The following is a 22,155-nucleotide window of genomic DNA, read 5'->3' as shown; positions in this document are numbered from 1 at the left end:
TATATTGCCAGAATCAGGACAGTCTGCCCTACACATACATGAAAGTCATGTCCAGCTGACAGAGATACATTTCAAAATAAGAATGGTATAATATGCTTTTTGTCTTTGTATTATTTAAAATCAAAATTAAATCAATGCAAGTATTAATATGAATTGGTGGCAGATCTGGCTAACTTAGACTGTTCTGAAAAAATATAGCATGTGTAAATGGCACTTACAATGACCAGGATAAATGCTTATAACTAATATAACTACCTAAAATAAGGTAGTGAGAATGGCCAAAAATAGAGTAGGGCTCATAGGGCTAAATAAAAAAAATGGCATTTATTTCCGTAAGGCACACACCACATATTTTTTCACATTTGCTCAGCCCCAGAGAATCCCTCCACCGTGGCAATGATATTGCCAGATTCAGGACAGTCTGCCCTACACTCGCATGAGCCAGCTGACAGCTTGCAGTGGTGAGATACATGTCAAAATATAATTTTTATAATACACTTTTTGTATTTTTATTATTTAAAAATCAAAATTAAATCAATGCAAGTATTAAAACATGAAATTGTGGCAGATCTGGGTAGCCTAGACTCTGCTGAAAAAAATGTATAGCATGTGTGTATGGCGCTTACATTGACCAGGATAAATGCTTCTAACTAAAGGTAGTCAAAAAGCCCTTAAAACAGTCTAGGGTTCTAAGGGTTAATTTCTTAATTCAGAGCCATGTTACTTACAGCCAAGTACTTGGAGTGGAGATCAGAAAGAAATATAGTTTAGCCATCAGTATAAGATTAAATATCTGCATACAATATTTGTAGTATTTATTATTGTTCTTTAACATCATTTGAATAAGACTGATTAAGTAAGGTGCATTATCATAATGTACTTTTTAAAGCATTGGCCTATTTATGGTAAATGTGTTGGAGTGGACAACAAACTGACCTGTGTATCAGTGTTGGCTTTACGCAATTTATTGCCATTATTAAAATAGGCTATCCTAATCTTCAAAACTTTTTGAGTAGTTTTCAAATAGTAGTTTTGATTCCCAAGTGCCACCCCACCCCAATAAAAAGTCTGGACCCAGCTGGCCCCCCCTATAAAATAATCCTGGCTACGCCACTGGGCACATTTCACATTGGCTCTTGCACAGGAGCATCCTCGGGCACACATGTGTTTTTTTGCAGCGACAGTATTTGCTATGTTTGAGTTCAGAAGGTTTTGCCTCTTTCAGCATCATGGTTGTCAACAATTTGCCATTGACAAGTTGTCTCCCAAAATCAATGGCAGCTGGATAGGTTGGCTGAACCATGTGTGCCCCCTTAATCACAGCCAACTGATGCAGGGCTCAGCGAAGGTGTAATAGCCTCCTGGGAACCAAGGGAACCAAGAACTCATCACCTGAGAGCTCCAAATCTGACCCCCCCTCATTCATCCCATACAAATTATCTCCTAAATTTTCAAAAAAATCAAAATATATTGGTCCTGGTGTCCATTATAATGGACATTCATAAAGTCACTATTATTTCAAAATGTAAATAACTTAACTTCTTTCAAAATGAATCATATGATTCCTGACATTTTCATTAACAAGACCATATATTGCCATCATAATGAATGCTTAATAAGAAGACACTATTTGACTTATCTCTCCTCCTTCCATAAAATGTGCTTGTTTTGATGTCAACCATTTTTGAGAACCAGGAAGAGGAGGTTCCCAGCAACCCAGCCAATCACATGATATATCATTAGAAAGCCCAGGATGTCCTCTTTAAAAGACCACAGGAATTGATAGAATAGCTCAAAGGGGTAAAGGGGTATGCTTCTAGAACTTATGTCCACTACAGAGGACATAGGTCTATGGATTGGTTCTCAGGAGGATATGAAAGCATCTTTAGTTGGTGGAAGGCAACGTATGTCTCCTTTGATGCTCACAAAGAGATGGGCTCACAGTGCATCTAGAGTACCACCAAAGTCACTTCTTCCCTTTCCTCGTAGTCTGAGCGAATTAGTGTTGAAGGTGGCAGTAAATAGAGCGAAAGGCGAAAGCACATTTGGGATCATTTATTTGGGGGCAGTCGTGGCCTACTGGTTAGGGCTTTGGGCTTGGAACCGAAGGGTTGCCGGTTCGATCCCCGACCAGTGGGAACGGCTGAAGTGCCCTTGAGCAAGGCACCTAACTCCTAACTGCTCCCCGAGCGCCACTGTAGCAAGGCAGCTCACTGCTCCGGGTAAGTGTGTGCTTCACCTCACTGTGTGTTCTCTGTGTGCTCTGTGTGTTCACTAATTCACAGATGGGATAAATGCAGAGACCAAATTCCTTGTATTCACAAGTATACAAACCTGATTTATATTTGATGTACATTTACATATCGTATATCGTGAAATAGACTAAAAATATCGCAATATTATTTTTTGCCATATCGCCCAGCCCTATCTCAGACATGTTATCTCTGCTGAAGGGGTAATGCTAGATCCAGCTAAGGTGCAGACAGTAAGGGAGTGGCCTGTTCCCACTAGTCAGACTGAGGTGCAGAGTTTTCTTGGGCTAGCTTCATATTACAGATGCTTTGTGAGAGGGTTTGATTCCAACAACCTTAATGAGCTATGCTAAGCTAGGCTAATGATGGGTGCGTCATTCCTATACACACACACACACACACACACACACACACAGATGAGAAGGGTATGTATTATCTTATCTAACTGTGGGGGAGACGGCAAATGAGCTCAGTTCCCACAATGTTAGCGTGTTGCTTTACAGTTTTTCTCAATTGTTTACACACAAATACTGGTACTTGAATACCAGTTACAACATGTAACTCGTGCACCAACCCCCTGAACCAATTCTGCTAAACTACAAGCACAATTCCTGCTTTACACTCAAATTGCAGTTCTAAAACACACTTTTTTCAAAACACTACACACAATTCTCTGCATTTGGCACAATTTTCATGAAAAAAATGTCTTGTTTTCACAAGGAAAATACTGCCACTCAAATTCTAAAGTTAATTGCCCTACTATGCATTCTGACTCATCACATGGGCAAACACCTGTCACAGTTTTACAATTAGCAATCAGAGCTTTAGCATAATGCTTGTGATGTGGAAGAGGTGCTGTGGCCAGACCGAAACAGAAGAGAGGATGCAGTATAGTTTTTTTTTTTTCTGTAACAGTATACAGTAAATTCTTCTGTTGCTTTGTATGTAGACCACTGTATGTGCAACTTTGTGTTGGTTGAGATGTACACTGTGTACATTGTTTTTTTGTCGGAAAAATAAAATATATTTCTTACCGTGTATTTGTGTGTTCTGTGTATAAAAACAATATTCTAAAATATTTTACAACACACTTATGTATGTACTGTCTGTAGTAAGTGTAACCAAAGTCCTTTTAAGCAAGTCCCTCCACTGGGCGGCCATATACCAACGTTTTTTGGGCACTCATCGGGCACAGTCTTTGGGTCGAACTGCGCGTGCGCAAGGCTTCACGACACCAATCTTGCTCCAGCTGCGAGATCACAACACATGATTGGCACGATGTCTTCACAACAAACCATATGATTGGCTCAATGTATTCACATGTCGACGTTTTGCCAAGGAAGGGGTGGGATATGTGTAGACAACGGCCATATTGGCGTGACAAACTAGCCCCATGCATTTCTATGGAGTATTTTTTGAGTGCTGTGTCTCCTCATTAGAAAGTCTCTGGTGTAACACTGAACAATAAAAGGCCTTAGTCATTATGATGAATGGAGAAGAAGTGTTTTCCATTCATCATAGTGTTTTACATTGAGCACACGTTGTTCAACTGGTTCTTATAAATGTCTATTTATATGAATGTTTGTGTCATTTGAAAACAAAATACCATTTTGAGAAGAAATAACATTGTTTTGAATGTAAAGTTTCATTTTGCAGGAGATTTGAGAGGTTTTGCTTTGCTCATTGTGTGTGTGTTTTTGGATTTGTGTGTAGAGTTCTGAGAGTATGAGGCATGAGTATGCTCATTGCATTCAGCGCATATTGGAATTTTCCCTCCACAAGCAGACGTCAGTAAATTAGGGAATAAAATTGCGCCCACGGGCCGGTTCAGCGAAAAGAGGAGGCATGTTCCGGCGCAGACGTTCCCTGCTGATATTTTGCAGTTTTCAGAAAACAATTCCGCCACAGACCAGGAAAATCCTGGTCTAAAGTCAGTGGTGCAAATTCAGAGGCTATTTTAAGGGTGCATGCATGGCGACAGGGGCACCTGCAGGAATGAATGCTATGCACACCGATCTACAGACACCTCCGTGCACACAGCGAAACATTCAAAGCCTTAATAATATTTGTCCATTTCCCAGTTTTTGTTCATGCATTGGTCACCTATAAAAGTAGCCTATAGCCTACAGAAAGCATTATTCCAGCTGCGCAAAGGTTTTGACAAGCACCACAATTTTCCTACCTTGTTGTTACCCATCTGAAATAACTCCAAGCTTTGCTTTGTTCCCTCCATCCTTTTGTTGTTTTCAAAAAACGTTTTATATCCATGATGGCCTTGAGGTCTTGAGTTAGTGAATTAGCTTAAATCAGCTTATATTCAACCAGCAACCATAGATAGTAAAAGAAAGCTGCAAGTAGCCTTGGCTACAATTTCTGTAGTTGCTGCATCCATGCCTTGTTATTCTCTCTCCTTCTCAAGCAAAAGTTGTACGTGCATTAAGTTGATGATGACGTGTTTACAAACTCTGCTTTACAGAAAATATTGTAAATAGCCGACTGTCATGCAGTTAATGGCATACTGTGCAGAGTTGGAAAGTTAGGCCAACTTGTTGTGAATACACACAGAGGAAATTGTTTCTTGTTGTTCAGTTGCCTGATGGTAAGGTACGGCTGTAGTACACCTGCAGGTGCGCTTGCTTGGCCATAATGTAGCGTGTGCTGCTATACGCACGCTTTGCTCCTTTCATCTATACGGACGCAGTAGTTCCCATTTCTGCAAACCCTACATAATTACAAAGAAAAATATTACCACACGAGGGAAATTATTGTGGTAATATTAAGATGTGAAAAAATAGGCATAAATCTAGCGTACACATTTCCACGAATCATGGATGTGTTGATAACATAAATTAGGAAATATTAGAGGACTTAAGGAGAACTGCATGTTGAACTGCATGTCGAAGCCATTTAACCCAAATGCCCCAGCAGCAGTACGGGAGAGGAGAGCTTATCTGACAGAAGAGCTGCATCGTCTATAGTGAGGTAATGTGAGATTACATTGCAAAAATATCACCATGCATTCATAACCTCGTGATTCAGTGAGAGTGATCCCAAAACATCAGAAAGTATGTCTTTTTGACATTTCTGTATTACATTTTGTCAAGAAGAAAAATCAATAGCAAATTGTTCACAACTGAACAGACCATATAGCTGGGGTGGTCTGAAGTAGCTACATTACTCATGGGTGTGGTTTGGGCGTAACGTGCAGTAAACCAATCAGTGCATCATCTCACATTCCCTTTAACAACAGGCACGCTTGTTCCATAGCTGATTGCTATTAAGATGGCGGATTTGCTAGGCGCAACCAGGAGCGGTTCAGCGCTATATGGTCTGTTCGGTTTACTGCACGTTACGCCCAAACCACACCCATGAGTAATGTAGCTACTTCAGACCACCCCATTTTAGATTTGTGTCGGGCGCAACAGTCATTTATTCTTCTTATCTCTTATTCTGCTGGTAAAATAGCAACAGCGCCCAAGATCCGCCCACAAAGCTGCTTGCGCTTTGCGTTTGATACTTGCGTTTCAGATTGTTAAGATAGCGCCCATAGTGTACAAGGCTATTCGTAGCAGGGGTAGACACTCCGATTAATTAAACAAGAAAACTGCATGTGTCTTTATTTCCTCCGATTGGATTTAATAAAATGACTGCGCAAAGTGGAAAGAGAAAAAATGCGAGATTTCGGCAAATTTGGTTATACTCATTTTGAGTCGATAAGTTGTAATACATTTCACGCATCTGCGTGAATCAAGGAAAGTGTGAATGAAGTGGATGTGTGTGTGTGTGAAAAAACTAGATGTACCGTATAGCGGTACAAAATATGACCGCCGCTCAGTCCTGTATATCCGTTCCGCAAAAAAAATCACACTTTTCAATTTGTCTCCATCTCCTACTCCATCCCCCACTCTTGAAACTTTTGTGTATGCTTTTATTTTATTTTATTTTCCTTTATTTAACCAGAGGGGTCATATTGAGACTATAGTCTCTTTTTCAAATGGTCCCTGGCATGTATGTGCATGCCGGTTTGTGTGTGCGCGTGTGTGCATGCGTGTGTGTGTGCCTGCCTGTGTGCATGTTTGTGTGTGTGTGGATGTGTGTGTGTGCATGTGTGTGTGTCTGCATGTGGATGTGTGTGTGTGCATGTGTGTGTCAGTTTGTCCGTTAGTTATGTATGTTCTCCCATAACAAGGTTCTAATCAAGATGGGCATTATGTATTTGAATTGGTCTAACTATCGAGTTTCCTAATGAAAGGCTCTTCATATACAGTAATTTGTTTAGTTGTATAGAATAGAACGAATAGTACGAATAAAAGAGGTTTTGTTCTGTACATTCCCACAAACTACATTGTGAGCAGTTTATGCTTAATGACTCCCCCTTTATGCAAGCGAAACATTTTACAAATTATCAGTTACGTGCGCATGTGTGTGTGCGTGTGTGTGTGTGTGTGTGTGTGTGTGTGTGTGTGAGACAGTATCATCCTCTACCAGCAGCCATTCACTCAACACCACCATCTACAGGCCGATGGCTGTACAGTCACTAAATGTACACATGCATTAATTTATTTTATAGCCCCCCATGGATGAAATTCCACGAAACTTGGCATACCTCCAGAGGATGTCAGGTTAATCATACACAAATCACAAATGACTGGTTATGGGCTATATTATATGGTTATTGGGGGAGGGGTGGCCCCCGGGGTCCAAACTTTTTTTTTTTTGTAAAAGCCTAGTGGGGCTACATGCCCACCAAGTTTCATGTGCCCTGGTGTTTCGGTGTCCCGGGAATCGTTGACCAAAAATTCAGGAAGTAGATGACAGAAGAAAAAAAGTAAAAAACACTAGCTGCACTAGTGGCGGTCATAATTATTGCACAGGTGGGAAAGCTGGATCATTTTGCTCTTGCCATTAATCTTTTTATTTTATGATATACATATTTTTGTCAGAAACCTCTATACAAGATATGCAAACTGGTTAGTACAACAGATAAAGTTAAATACATACAAACAAACACACACACACAGAGACACACACACACAGGCACACCACACACACACTTACATACAGACACCATACACGTTCTCTCTTATTCCAACATATTCACATTCCTCACAACTTATATGCTATGTCCAATAAATACATGGATAAATAAAGTTATAAACTAGATGTACCGCAGAGCGGTACAAAATATGACCGCCGCCCAGTCCAGCACATTTTTTCCACAAAAAGAAATCACGCTGAAAGGCCTATATGATTCTAACTGTCTCACTAAATTGCATTATCCACACTCAATTCTCACTGGTATCTGCTAGACAACAAGTACCAAAACATGATTAATTCATAGATTTCACATGTAAAATTCATTTTATACAACCCCACCTCCATCTTGCCTGTTCATAATTATGAGAAATTCTTGATTGTTTGTGTTATGTTTATGTTATGTGTGTGGGTGTGTGTGTGTGTGTGAGTGTGTGTGTGTGTGTGTGTGTGTGTGTGTGCGTGCCTGCGTATGTGCCTGTGCATGGAAGCGTACATATGTCTACTGTGTGAGTATGTGTCATGATTACTGTGAATGTGTGTGTGTGTGTGTATCTGTTTGTGCACATGTGTGCACATGAACTGGGTTAACATGACCCATGGAGGCAAATATACGGAAAAAATGGTCATCCTAGGCCCTACAGTTCTCAAGATATTCACAGAGAACTGTGTCTGGCCTACCCTCCTTTCGGGGGGTCCAGTCCAGCGGGGGGGCTACAGATCAAAACGAAAAATGACAGTTCCATGCTATCCATGTGGGGGTACATGCCCACCAAGTTTTGTGTACCCCGGTCTTTCAGTGTCCCGGGAATCCTTGTTGGTGTACGTCACTAAATGTACACATAAATTGTTTTATTGTAAGGCCCCCCATGAATGAAAGTACACAAAACTTGGCATGCATTCGGAGGGTGTCATAATGATCCTACACTTTCAATTTCGTGCAGTTTTGACCATGTCAGCCAGAGATATTGTGATGAAAACACCTAATTTTTTGCTTTTTAATTTTTAACTAGGTGGCGCTATACATGAAATAAGTGGTAATGGGATGGGTTGACATGGCCCCTTGAGATCAACATACAAAAAAAAGGTGGACCTCCTAGGCCCTACGGTTCTCGAGATATTCACAGAAAACTGTCTCCGGCCACCTACAGGCCAGTTGGTGTATAGTAACATAAATTAATTTATTGTGTGGCCCCCCATGAACGGAATTCCACGAAACTTGGCGTGCATTCAGAGGGTGTCATAATGATCCTACACTTCCAATTTCGTGCAGTTTTGACTATGTTAGGTCACAGATACCTGCGATTACAACACCTCATTTTTACTTTTTTGTGTTTAACTAGGTGGCGCTATACATGAAATGAGTGGTTATGGAATGGGTTGACATGGCCCCTTGAGATCAACATACAAAAAAAAAATGGTCCTCCTAAACCTTACGGTTCTCGAGATATTCACAGAAAACTGTGTCTGCCCTACCCTCCTTTCGGGGGGTGCAGTCCAGCGGGGGGGCTACAGATCAAAACGAAAAACGATGGTTCCATGCTATCCATGTGGGGTTACATGCCCACCAAGTTTCGTCTACCCCGGTCTTTCAGTGTCCCGGGACTCATTGACAGAAATTTGGGCATGCGAAAAAGAAAAGAAAAAAAAAAAAGAAAAAAATCTGACTAAACCTATATGACCGCCGCTTCGCTGTGCGGCGGTCATAATAATCACTGACACTACATAATGAATGATACAGCATAAAATTATACTATTGGTCATTTCAATAAAAACAAAGTCCATTGCAACCCCTTTTCCTGTGTTTACAGGCCTTCAGTCAATCCGGGCTATGCAAATGTAATGCCTGTCAAATGTCAAAAGTGGAAACATTTCCTTCATGGGGAGTTGATGGGGAGTATTGGGGGGGGGGGGGGGCAGGTACACGGGGCGTCTACCAGGACTGCGTGGCAATGATGGCCAGGAGGGTGAGGCTGAAGGTGGTTTCAAGACTGATCCTGCTGGTGATGTCTCCTGAGCTGACGGCTGCAGGGCGACAAACAATGTTAGGTGGACAATGTTAGGTGGACAACACCCAGATTAGGTAAAAACGTGATTTGTTCACATAATAGGACAGACGAGAACACGATGTAATAACACCCATTAATGGTTTAGGCAGGGCAATATTGGTAGATAAGTTAAAAAATATTTGACAACAAGCATTGTTTCACAAAGAAGAGATGCAGTCACATTAGAAATCTAGACCGCTGGCACCAAATATCTCCATATAGCACTCACAAAGAAATTAGAGGTGGCTGTCAGTTAAGAAATGATTGGATTGGATATAGTGTTCAAATAAACTCACCTGTGCCATTCACTGAGACAATGTTAATAGTCAGGTTGCCACTTGCTGCTGCTCGCACCATGGTGTTGTATATGGCGGTTACACTTGGTAATGTGGCGTTGTATGTGAAGTAGAGGTTTGATTGGGTTACATAGGAGTTTGCGTAAACTGTCCCATCCCTGAGGAAAAAAAGCGTGGTTAATTAGAAGGGCTTCACTTGATTGGTTGACACCAAGTAGCAACTAAGGACAATCCATCGGGGAATTTATTTGAATATAAATTCAGAACATGTCAAAATAACATTGATGCTAGTGCTACTTTCATGTTTATTGTTTGTTGATAACACTCAGTATCCATAAAGGACTATAAACACATTCATAAAAGAATTAAAGTATTCCAAATGCATTATAATGATCGTCACTTATATATATCTATTACTACACTCTGAGTTACAATGTTGTAGAATAAGCATTGTGATAGTTCAACCTGTACAATAGCATATTACTTAAGCAATCCAGTCATGACTGTGGAAAAGTTATGTATAGAATTATGCTAATAATTATGAGGTGTTATGAATGCTTTATAGCATTCTTATGAATGTGTTTATAATGATTAATGGGTAGTGGGTTTATAAGTGTTACCTGTGTATATTTTGGGGATAGCATATCTATACAATATCAATAAAAGATCATTAAAAGATAATTACGTGTATGTTGTGGGGTTCAAAGAGACAAAGTTTGTAGAGTAATCTTTCAAAAAGAAGGGCTCCAGCTGAAAAGGGGAATCAAATAGAGTTAAACGTCATTCAGACTGCAAGCGACTAGTGAAAAGAGACCAAGTAATGTTAATATAGCCAAATTCAACGATTACAATCGAAATAACCACTTGTAACCCGAATCATTACGCACCAAGTTAAAAGGATTTCAACTTGATTTGAATTTCAATTTGTTCTTCTTAGAATGATTTCAACAATGTATTGACCTATATGTAACCTATATGCTTTAGACCTAGACTTAACTAACTCGTACTTTTGCCAGACAAACATTGTATAATCAATACAATCTTCTATTTTGTCATAAATGTATTATTGCAGACTCACCTCAGATTTAATTTTGGATGTCGTATCACGGTAGGCAGTTGAGTTGACAGCGGCCAGAGTAATGGCAGAAGACTCATTGGTGATGGTGAACGGAACATTGGCAATCATCTGTGGCTCGTCTGTGAAAGAAAATAACCTGTGGTAAGTAATTGTACGTGTGTGTGTGTGTGTGTGTGTGTGTGTGTGTGTGTGTGTGTGTGTGAGCATAACATGCTACAGTTAAGATCAGTCTGATGTTTGATACTTAGCTTTGTTAAAAAAACAAGAAACTCACGGAGAACAGAGATTGTGCTTGTGTCCACAGACAGGTTGGCGGGGCTGGGCTGCTCTTTCAGTTGCTCGAGCACCTCCGTTGTGTCAGGGACAGTGTCTGGTACAGACTGATCAAACTCCACATTCATCTCTGCCTCTGTGTTGTCTGCGCGATAACGGGCCACGGCCCTTTTTAGAAAAAGAGAGAAAATAAAACTCATTATGAATGTGTTTGTTGAACGGTCGACTTTGATCATAGCCATGGCCATTACCATATGCAAAATAACTGGTTGTTGCTGGAGAAAATGAGTAGGGCCTAACTTACCTCAGCGATATGACAACGACTCGGAAGAACCTTGACCCATATTTCGCTTGGTAGATTGGTGTGGACTGTGAACACAGAATTATCATTAGGCTATTGGGAACGAATCCAGTCTTATAGCATTACAAACAATATTATCTGTCTTATTACACGGCTCTTCACAAGGCAAGTAGAACGCTCCATTGACTTGAATGGGATTTCCCAAAGTTCTAGCGGTCATTATTTCCGAGGATGGCAACGGAGTTTGTGCTTCTAATTCAGGTATTTCATATCACTACGCAAGGACTGGAACTTCATTCAAAAGTGAAAGCAGACAGTTCTGCCCTACAAAGCCAAAGTGCAGTATCTACGAAAATTTGATTGAACGGAGGATATGGCATTTTATATTGGTGTAAAAAAGTGAATTTCACAAAAAATGCAGTTACTGCACTTTGGCTTTGTAGGGCAGAGTTGATCCGCTGTGTTCAAAAGAATGTTTGAGTCAAGTTCAGCGTGTGGTGTTCCAAACTATTTGTTTCTCAGCAAATGCCACTGCTGCGTGTCGTGGTCCAGTTGCCCTGTCGGGAGTTATTTTCCCAATAATGACCGGCGTTCTATACATTATCCCTTACTTATTATATGTATATATTATATATATGTCTGATTTAATGTCTTCTTCTCAAAGGTAAAACATTTTTTGTATTTTAGGCAAATCAAATGACTTAAAGTGACTGAAACAGTAATTGTAAATTAGCCTTACCCAGCTAACAATGGAAGCAGCTAGCATCTGGTAAGCTTCAGTTTTGGGGTTGCTGTAATCAGCAATGTAGGTTTTGGTCATCACAAAGCTCATTGTAACTATGTAACGTGGAGTGGTCATTGGAGATGCTGCTGTTGTTGTTGTTGGCGCTGCTGTTGTTGTTGTCGTTGTTGGCGCTGCTGCTGTTGTTGTTGTTGTTGTCGTTGGTGATGGTGAACGGTGATGTGGAGTGGTCATTGGAGATGCTGCTGTTGTTGTTGTTGGCGCTGCTGTTGTTGTTGTTGTCGTTGTTGGCGCTGCTGTTGTTGTTGTTGTTGTCGTTGGTGCTGCTGTTGTTGGTGTCGTCGTTGGCACTGCTGTTGTTGTTGTTGGCGCTGCTGTTGTTGGTGTTGTTGTTTGCGCTGGTGTTGTTGTTGGCGCTGCTGTTGTTGTTGTCATTGGTGCTGCTGTTGTTGTTGTCGTTGGTGCTGCTGTTGTTGTTGTTGTCATTGGTGCTGCTGTTGTTGTTGTCGTCGTTGGCGCTGCTATATTTGTTGTTCCCGCTGCTGTTGTTGGTGTCGTTGTAGGCGCTACTGTTGATGTTGTTGTTGTTGCCGCTGCTGTTGTTGTTGTTGTTGTTGGCGTCGTTGTTTGCGCTGCTGTTGTTGTTGTTATCATTGGTGCTGCTGTTGTTGTTGTCGTCGTTGACGCTGCTATATTTGTTGTTGGCGCTGCTGTTGTTGGTGTCGTTGTTGGCGCTGCTGTTGATGTTGTTGTTGGTGCTGCTGTTGTTGGTGTTGTTTTTAGCTCTGCTGTTGTTGTTGTCGTTGGCGCTGCTGTTGTTGTTGTTGTTGTTGGCGCTGCTGTTGTCGTTGTTGTTGGTGCTGCTGTTGTTGGTGTCATTGTTAGCTCTGCTGTTGTTGTTGTTGTTGTTGGCGCTGCTGTTGTCGTTGTTGTTGGTGCTACTGTTGTTGGTGTCGTCGTTGGCACTGCTGTTGTTGTTGTTGGCGCTGCTGTTGTTGGTGTCGTTGTTTGCGCTGGTGTTGTTGTTGTTGTTGGCGCTGCTGTTGTCGTTGTTGTTGGTGCTACTGTTGTTGGTGTCGTCTTTGGCACTGCTGTTGTTGTTGTTGGCGCTGCTGTTGTTGGTGTCGTTGTTTGCGCTGGTGTTGTTGTTGTTGTTGGCGCTGCTGTTGTTGTTGTCATTGGTGCTGCTGTTGTTGTTGTCGTTGGTGCTGCTGTTGTTGTTGTTGTCATTGGTGCTGCTGTTGTTGTTGTCGTTGGTGCTGCTGTTGTTGTTCCCGCTGCTGTTGTTGATGTCGTTGTTTGCGCTGCTGTTGTTGTTGTTGTCATTGGTGCTGCTGTTGTTGTTGTCGTCGTTGGCGCTGCTATATTTGTTGTTGGCGCTGCTGTTGTTGGTGTCGTTGTTGGTGCTGCTGTTGTTTTTGTTGGCGCTGCTGTTGTTGTTGGCTCTGCTGTTGTTGTTGGCTCTGCTGTTGTTGTTGTTGTTGGCCCTGCTGCTGTTGTTGTTGTTGGCGCTGCTGTTGACATTGGTGCTGCAGTTGTTGTTGTCGTCGTTGACGCTGCTGTTGTCGTTGGTGCTGCTGTTGTTGGTGTCATTGTTGGCGCTGCTGTTGTTGTTTTTGTTGTTGGCGCTGCTGTTGCCGTTGTTGTTGGTGCTGCTGTTGTTAGTGTCGTTGTTAGCTCTACTGTTGGCGCTGCTGTTGTCGTTGGTGCTGCTGTTGTTGGTGTCATTGTTGGCGCCGCTGTTGTTGTTGTTGGCGCTGCTGTTGTCGTTGCTGTTGGTGCTGCTGTTGTTAGTGTCGTTGTTAGCTCTACTGTTGGCGCTGCTGTTGTTGGTGTCGTTGTTGGTGCTGCTGTTGTTTTTGTTGGCGCTGCTGTTGTTGGTGTCGTTGTTGGTGCTGCTGTTGTTTTTGTTGGCGCTGCTGTTGTTGGTGTCGTTGTTTGCGCTGCTGTTGTCGTTGTTGTTAGTGCTGCTGTTGTTGGTGTCAATGTTAGGTGGACAATGTTAGGTGGACAACACCCAGATTAGGTAAAAACGTCATTTGTTCACATAATAGGACAGACGAGAACACGATGTAATAACACCCATTAATGGTTTAGGCAGGGCAATATTGGTAGATAAGTTAAAAAATATTTGACAACAAGCATTGTTTCACAAAGAAGAGATGCAGTCACATTAGAAATCTAGACCGCTGGCACCAAATATCTCCATATAGCACTCACAAAGAAATTAGAGGTGGCTGTCAGTTAAGAAATGATTGGATTGGATATAGTGTTCAAATAAACTCACCTGTGCCATTCACTGAGACAATGTTAATAGTCAGGTTGCCACTTGCTGCTGCTCGCACCATGGTGTTGTATATGGCGGTTGCACTTGGTAATGTGGCGTTGTATGTGAAGTAGAGGTTTGATTGGGTTACATAGGAGTTTGCGTAAACTGTCCCATCCCTGAGGGAAAAAAACGTGATTAATTAGAAGGGCTTCACTGATTGGTTGACACCAAGTATCAACTAAGTACAATCCATCGGGGAATTTATTTGAATATAAATTCAGAACATGTCAAAATAACGTTGATGCTAGTGCTACTTTCATGTTTATTGTTTGTTGATAACACTCAGTATCCATAAAGGACTATAAACACATTCATAAAAGAATTAAAGTATTCCAAATGCATTATAATGATCGTCACTTATATATATCTATTACTACACTCTGAGTTACAATGTTGTAGAATAAGCATTGTGATAGTTCAACCTGTACAATAGCATATTACTTAAGCAATCCAGTCATGACTGTGGAAAAGTTATGTATAGAATTATGCTAATAATTATGAGGTGTTATGAATGCTTTATAGCATTCTTATGAATGTGTTTATAATGATTAATGGGTATTGGGTTTATAAGTGTTACCTGTGTATATTTTGGGGATAGCATATCTATACAATATCAATAAAAGATCATTAAAAGATAATTACGTGTATGTTGTGGGGTTCAAAGAGACAAAGTTTGTAGAGTAATCTTCCAAAAAGAAGGGCTCCAGCTGAAAAGGGGAATCAAATAGAGTTAAACGTCATTCAGACTGCAAGCGACTAGTGAAAAGAGACCAAGTAATGTTAATATAGCCAAATTCAACGATTACAATCGAAATAACCACTTGTAACCCGAATCATTACGCACCAAGTTAAAAGGATTTCAACTTGATTTGAATTTCAATTTGTTCTTCTTAGAATGATTTCAACAATGTATTGACCTATATGTAACCTATATGCTTTAGACCTAGACTTAACTAACTCGTACTTTTGCCAGACAAACATTGTATAATCAATACAATCTTCTATTTTGTCATAAATTTATTATTGCAGACTCACCTCAGATTTAATTTTAGATGTCGTATCACGGTAGGCAGTTGAGTTGACAGCGGCCAGAGTAATGGCAGAAGACTCATTGGTGATGGTGAACGGAACATTGGCAATCATCTGTGGCTCGTCTGTGAAACAAAATAACTTGTGGTAAGTAATTGTACGTGTGTGGTGTGTGTGTGTGTGTGTGTGTGTGTGTAGTTGTGTGTGTGTGTGAGCATAAAATGCTACAGTTAAGATCAGTCTGATGTTTGATACTTAGCTTTGTTAAAAAAACGAGAAACTCACGGAGAACAGAGATTGTGCTTGTGTCCACAGACAGGTTGGCGGGGCTGGGCTGCTCTTTCAGTTGCTCGAGCACCTCCGTTGTGTCAGGGACAGTGTCTGGTACAGACTGATCAAACTCCACATTCATCTCTGCCTCTGTGTTGTCTGCACGATAACGGGCCACGGCCCTTTTTAGAAAAAGAGAGAAAATAAAACTCATTATGAATGTGTTTGTTGAACGGTCGACTTTGATCAAAGCCATGGCCATTACCATATGCAAAATAACTGATTGTTGCTGGAGAAAATGAGTAGGGCCTAACTTACCTCAGCGATATGACAACGACTCGGAAGAACCTTGACCCATATTTCGCTTGGTAGATTGGTGTGGACTGTGAACACAGAATTATCATTAGGCTAATGGGAACGAATCCAGTCTTATAGCATTACAAACAATATTATCTGTCTTATTACACGGCTCTTCACAAGGCAAGTAGAACGCTCCATTGACTTGAATGGGATTTCCCAAAGTTCTAGCGGTCATTATTTCCGAGGAAAGGACCTCTGAAAAAAATAATGACCGCTGTCAATGGCAACGGAGTTTGTGCTTCTAATTCAGGTATTTCATATCACTACGCAAGGACTGAAACTTCATTCAAAAGTGAAAGCAGACAGTTCTGCCCTACAAAGCCAAAGTGCAGTATCTACGGAAATTTGATTGAACGGAGGATATGGCATTTTATATTGGTGTAAAAAAGTGAATTTCACAAAAAATGCAGTTACTGCACTTTGGCTTTGTAGGGCAGAGTTGATCCGCTGTGTTCTAAAGAATGTTTGAGTCAAGTTCAGCGTGTGGTGTTCCAAACTATTTGTTTCTCAGCAAATGCCACTGCTGCGCGTCGTGGTCCGGTTGCCCTGTCGGGAGTTATTTTCCCAATAATGACCGGCGTTCTATACATTATCCCTTACTTATTATATGTATATATTATATATATGTCTGATTTAATGTCTTCTTCTCAAAGGTAAAACATTTTTTGTATTTTAGGCAAATCAAATGACTTAAAGTGACTGAAACAGTAATTGTAAATTAGCCTTACCCAGCTAACAATGGAAGCAGCTAGCATCTGGTAAGCTTCAGTTTTGGGGTTGCTGTAATCAGCAATGTAGGTTTTGGTCATCACAAAGCTCATTGTAACTATGTAACGTGGAGTGGTCATTGGAGATGCTGCTGTTGTTGTTGTTGGCGCTGCTGTTGTTGTTGTCGTTGTTGGCGCTGCTGTTGTTGTTGTTGTCGTTGGTGCTGCTGTTGTTGGTGTCGTCGTTGGCACTGCTGTTGTTGTTGTTGGCGCTGCTGTTGTTGGTGTTGTTGGCGCTGCTGTTGTTGTTGTTGTCGTTGGTGCTGCTGTTGTTGGTGTCGTCGTTGGCACTGCTGTTGTTGTTGTTGGCGCTGGTGTTGTTGTTGTTGGCGCTGCTGTTGTTGTTGTCATTGGTGCTGCTGTTGTTGTTGTCGTTGGTGCTGCTGTTGTTGTTGTTGTCATTGGTGCTGCTGTTGTTGTTGTCGTCGGCGCTGCTATATTTGTTGTTGCCGCTGCTGTTGTTGGTGTCGTTGTTGGTGCTGCTGTTGATGTTGTTGTCGTTGGCGCTGCTGTTGTTGGTGTCGTTGTAGGCGCTACTGTTGATGTTGTCGTTGGCGCTGCTGTTGTTGTTGTTGGCGCTGCTGTTGTTGGTGTCGTTGTTTGCGCTGCTGTTGTTGTTGTTATCATTGGTGCTGCTGTTGTTGTTGTCGTCGTTGACGCTGCTATATTTGTTGTTGGCGCTGCTGTTGTTGGTGTCATTGTTGGCGCTGCTGTTGATGTTGTTGTTGGTGCTGCTGTTGTTGGTGTCGTTTTTAGCTCTGCTGTTGTTGTTGTCGTTGGCGCTGCTGTTGTTGTTGTTGGCGCTGCTGTTGTCGTTGTTGTTGGTGTCATTGTTAGCTCTGCTGTTGTTGTTGTTGTCGTTGTTGGCGCTGCTGTTGTCGTTGTTGTTGGTGTCATTGTTAGCTCTGCTGTTGTTGTTGTTGTCGTTGTTGGCGCTGCTGTTGTTGGTGTCGTCGTTGGTGCTGCTGTTGTTGTTGTTGGCGCTGCTGTTGTTGTTGTTGGCGCTGCTGTTGTTGGTGTCGTTGTTGGTGCTGCTGTTGTTGTTGTTGTTGTTGGCGCTGTTGTTGTTGGTGCTGCTGTTGTTGGTGTCGTTGTTGGTGCTGCTGTTGTTGTTGGCGCTGCTGTTGTTGGTGTCGTTGTTGGCGCTGTTGTTGTTGGTGTCATTGTTGGTGCTGCTGTTGTTGTCATTGGTGCTGCTGTTGTTGGCTTATTTGTGGTTGTAGTTGGTTCATTTGTGGTCTTTGTTACCTCAATTGAGGTTGCTGTTGGTTCAATTGTTGTTTCTTCTGTTGTAGTCGTTGGTTCATTTGTGGTTGAAGTAGTTGGTACAATTGTGGTTGTTGTTGGTTCAGTTGTGGTTGTTGTTACCTCTGTTGTAGTCGTTGGTTCATTTGTGGTTAAAGTTGTTGGCTCAGTTGTGGTTGTTGTTACCTCAGTTGAAGTAGTTGGCTCAATTGTGGTTGAAGTTGTTGTCTCAGTTGTAGTTGTTGGTTCATTTGTGCTTGAAGATGTTGGCTCAATTGTGGTTGTTGTTATCTCAGTGGTGGTTGTTGGTTCAATTGTGGTTGTTGTTGGTTCAAATGTGGTTGTTGTTGCCCCATTTGTGGTTGTTGTTGCCTCTGTTGTAGTCGTTGGTTCATTTGTGGTTGAAGTAGTTGGCACAATTGTAGTTGTTGTTGGTTCAAATGTGGTTGTTGTTGCCTCAATTGTGGTTGTTTTTATCTCGATTGTGGTTGTTGTTTCCTCAATTGTGGTTGATGTTGGTTCAATTATATTTGAAGATGGTGGCTCAGTTGTGGTTATTTTTACCTCAGTAATAGTTTTTGGTTCATTTGTGGTGGAAGTTGATGTCTGAATTGTGGTTCTTGTTGCCTCAGTTTTAGTATTTGGTTCATTTGTGGTTGAAGTAATTGGTGCAATTGTGGTTGTTGTTGGTTCAGTTGTAATTGTTGTTGGCGCTGCTGGTGTCGTCGTTGGCGCTGCTGTTGTTGTTGTTGTCGTTTCCGCTTCTGTTGTTGTTGTTGGTGCTGCTGTTGTTGTTGTTGTTGTTGGCGCTGCTGTTGTTGTTGTTGTCGTTTCCGCTTCTGTTGTTGTTGTTGGCGCTGCTGTTGTTGGTGTCGTTGTTGTTGTTGGTGTCATTGTTGGTGCTGCTGTTGTTGTTGGCGCTACTGTTGTTGTTGTTGTCGTTTCCGCTTCTGTTGTTGTTGTTGGTGCTGCTGTTGTTGTTGTTGTTACCTCAGTTGTAGTTGTGGGTTTATTTGTGGTTGTAGTTGGTTCATTTGTGGTCTTTGTTACCTCAATTGTGGTTGCTGTTGGTTCAATTGTTGTTTCTTCTGTTGTAGTCGTTGGTTCATTTGTGGTTGAAGTAGTTGGTACAATTGTGGTTGTTGTTGGTTCAGTTGTGGTTGTTGTTACCTCTGTTGTAGTCGTTGGCTCAATTGTGGTTGAAGTTGTTGTCTCAGTTGTAGTTGTTGGTTCATTTGTGCTTGAAGATGTTGGCTCAATTGTGGTTGTTGTTATCTCAGTGGTGGTTGTTGGTTCAATTGTGGTTGTTGTTGGTTCAAATGTGGTTGTTGTTGCCCCATTTGTGGTTGTTGTTGCCTCTGTTGTAGTCGTTGGTTCATTTGTGGTTGAAGTAGTTGGCACAATTGTAGTTGTTGTTGGTTCAAATGTGGTTGTTGTTGCCTCAATTGTGGTTGTTTTTATCTCTATTGTGGTTGTTGTTTCCTCAATTGTGGTTGATGTTGGTTCAATTATATTTGAAGATGGTGGCTCAGTTGTGGATATTTTTACCTCAGTAATAGTTTTTGGTTCATTTGTGGTGGAAGTTGATGTCTGAATTGTGGTTCTTGTTGCCTCAGTTTTAGTATTTGGTTCATTTGTGGTTGAAGTAATTGGTGCAATTGTGGTTGTTGTTGGTTCAGTTGTAGTTGTTGTTGGCGCTGCTGGTGTCGTCGTTGGCGCTGCTGTTGTTGTTGTTGTCGTTTCCGCTTCTGTTGTTGTTGTTGGTGCTGCTGTTGTTGTTGTTGGCGCTGCTGTTGTTGTTGTTGTCGTTTCCGCTTCTGTTGTTGTTGTTGGCGCTGCTGTTGTTGGTGTCGTTGTTGTTGGTGTCATTGTTGCTGCTGTTGTTGTTGTTGTCGTTTCCGCTTCTGTTGTTGTTGTTGGTGCTGCTGTTGTTGTTGTTGTTGTTGGCGCTGCTGTTGTTGTTGTTGTTGTTGGCGCTGTTGTTGTTGTTGTCGTTTCCGCTTCTGTTGTTGTTGTTGGTGCTGCTGTTGTTGTTGTTGTTGTTGTTGTTGGCGCTGCTGTTGTTGTTGTTGTTGGCGCTGCTGTTGTTGGTGTCGTTGTTGTTGTTGGTGTCATTGTTGGTGCTGCTGTTGTTTTTGGCGCTGCTGTTGTTGTTGTTGTTGTCGTTTCCGCTTCTGTTGTTGTTGTTGGTGCTGCTGTTGTTGTTGTTGTTACCTCAGTTGTAGTTGTGGGTTTATTTGTGGTTGTAGTTGGTTCATTTGTGGTCTTTGTTACCTCAATTGTGGTTGCTGTTGGTTCAATTGTTGTTTCTTCTGTTGTAGTCGTTGGTTCATTTGTGGTTGAAGTAGTTGGTACAATTGTGGTTGTTGTTGGTTCAGTTGTGGTTGTTGTTACATCTGTTGTAGTCGTTGGTTCATTTGTGGTTAAAGTTGTTGGCTCAGTTGTGGTTGTTGTTACCTCAGTTGAAGTAGTTGGCTCAATTGTGGTTGAAGTTGTTGTCTCAGTTGTAGTTGTTGGTTCATTTGTGCTTGAAGATGTTGGCTCAATTGTGGTTGTTGTTATCTCAATGGTGGTTGTTGGTTCAATTGTGGTTGTTGTTGGTTCAAATGTGGTTGTTGTTGCCCCATTTGTGGTTGTTGTTGCCTCTGTTGTAGTCGTTGGTTCATTTGTGGTTGAAGTAGTTGGCACAATTGTAGTTGTTGTTGGTTCAAATGTGGTTGTTGTTGCCTCAATTGTGGTTGTTTTTATCTCTATTGTGGTTGTTGTTTCCTCAATTGTGGTTGATGTTGGTTCAATTATATTTGAAGATGGTGGCTCAGTTGTGGATATTTTTACCTCAGTAATAGTTTTTGGTTCATTTGTGGTGGAAGTTGATGTCTGAATTGTGGTTCTTGTTGCCTCAGTTTTAGTATTTGGTTCATTTGTGGTTGAAGTAATTGGTGCAATTGTGGTTGTTGTTGGTTCAGTTGTAATTGTTGTTGGCGCTGCTGGTGTCGTCGTTGGCGCTGCTGTTGTTGTTGTTGTCGTTTCCGCTTCTGTTGTTGTTGTTGGTGCTGCTGTTGTTGTTGTTGTTGTTGGCGCTGCTGTTGTTGTTGTTGTCGTTTCCGCTTCTGTTGTTGTTGTTGGCGCTGCTGTTGTTGGTGTCGTTGTTGTTGTTGGTGTCATTGTTGGTGCTGCTGTTGTTGTTGGCGCTACTGTTGTTGTTGTTGTCGTTTCCGCTTCTGTTGTTGTTGTTGGTGCTGCTGTTGTTGTTGTTGTTACCTCAGTTGTAGTTGTGGGTTTATTTGTGGTTGTAGTTGGTTCATTTGTGGTCTTTGTTACCTCAATTGTGGTTGCTGTTGGTTCAATTGTTGTTTCTTCTGTTGTAGTCGTTGGTTCATTTGTGGTTGAAGTAGTTGGTACAATTGTGGTTGTTGTTGGTTCAGTTGTGGTTGTTGTTACCTCTGTTGTAGTCATTGGTTCATTTGTGGTTAAAGTTGTTGGCTCAGTTGTGGTTGTTGTTACCTCAGTTGAAGTAGTTGGCTCAATTGTGGTTGAAGTTGTTGTCTCAGTTGTAGTTGTTGGTTCATTTGTGCTTGAAGATGTTGGCTCAATTGTGGTTGTTGTTATCTCAGTGGTGGTTGTTGGTTCAATTGTGGTTGTTGTTGGTTCAAATGTGGTTGTTGTTGCCCCATTTGTGGTTGTTGTTGCCTCTGTTGTAGTCGTTGGTTCATTTGTGGTTGAAGTAGTTGGCACAATTGTAGTTGTTGTTGGTTCAAATGTGGTTGTTGTTGCCTCAATTGTGGTTGTTTTTATCTCTATTGTGGTTGTTGTTTCCTCAATTGTGGTTGATGTTGGTTCAATTATATTTGAAGATGGTGGCTCAGTTGTGGTTATTTTTACCTCAGTAATAGTTTTTGGTTCATTTGTGGTGGAAGTTGATGTCTGAATTGTGGTTCTTGTTGCCTCAGTTTTAGTATTTGGTTCATTTGTGGTTGAAGTAATTGGTGCAATTGTGGTTGTTGTTGGTTCAGTTGTAATTGTTGTTGGCGCTGCTGGTGTCGTCGTTGGCGCTGCTGTTGTTGTTGTTGTCGTTTCCGCTTCTGTTGTTGTTGTTGGTGCTGCTGTTGTTGTTGTTGTTGTTGGCGCTGC

At 41.5% G+C, this 22,155-nt stretch overlaps 1 protein-coding gene and 1 long non-coding RNA gene across 2 annotated transcripts; both read right to left on the bottom strand.

Moving 5' to 3' along the window:
- Positions 1-9,207: 9,207 nt before the first annotated feature.
- On the bottom strand, positions 9,208-12,678 carry LOC143127016 (uncharacterized). Its single transcript, XM_076288317.1, has 7 exons — positions 12,022-12,678; positions 11,286-11,350; positions 10,983-11,149; positions 10,709-10,827; positions 10,316-10,380; positions 9,631-9,788; positions 9,208-9,311 (listed from the first exon to the last, which is right to left on the bottom strand). The coding sequence occupies exons 1-7, from the start codon at positions 12,676-12,678 to the stop codon at positions 9,220-9,222; spliced, it is 1,323 nt and encodes a 440-aa protein (XP_076144432.1). The 3' UTR covers positions 9,208-9,219.
- Positions 12,679-15,816: 3,138 nt separating this feature from the next.
- LOC143127299 (uncharacterized) lies at positions 15,817-16,997 on the bottom strand. The gene is made up of 3 exons (XR_012987563.1): positions 16,741-16,997; positions 15,971-16,035; positions 15,817-15,834 (listed from the first exon to the last, which is right to left on the bottom strand). It is a non-coding gene; the product is annotated as an uncharacterized LOC143127299 (long non-coding RNA).
- Between the last annotated feature and the right edge of the window lie 5,158 nt (positions 16,998-22,155).

This window comes from Alosa pseudoharengus, unplaced genomic scaffold (genome assembly GCF_046254945.1).
Source record: "Alosa pseudoharengus isolate Yale_2024_CS ecotype anadromous, Long Island Sound unplaced genomic scaffold, YU_APseudo_1.1 YU_APseudo_1.1_scf_17, whole genome shotgun sequence".
Lineage (NCBI taxonomy): Eukaryota > Metazoa > Chordata > Actinopteri > Clupeiformes > Clupeidae > Alosa > Alosa pseudoharengus.
Note: the sequence above shows the minus strand (reverse complement) of the source record. Positions and strands in the feature narration are given on the sequence as shown.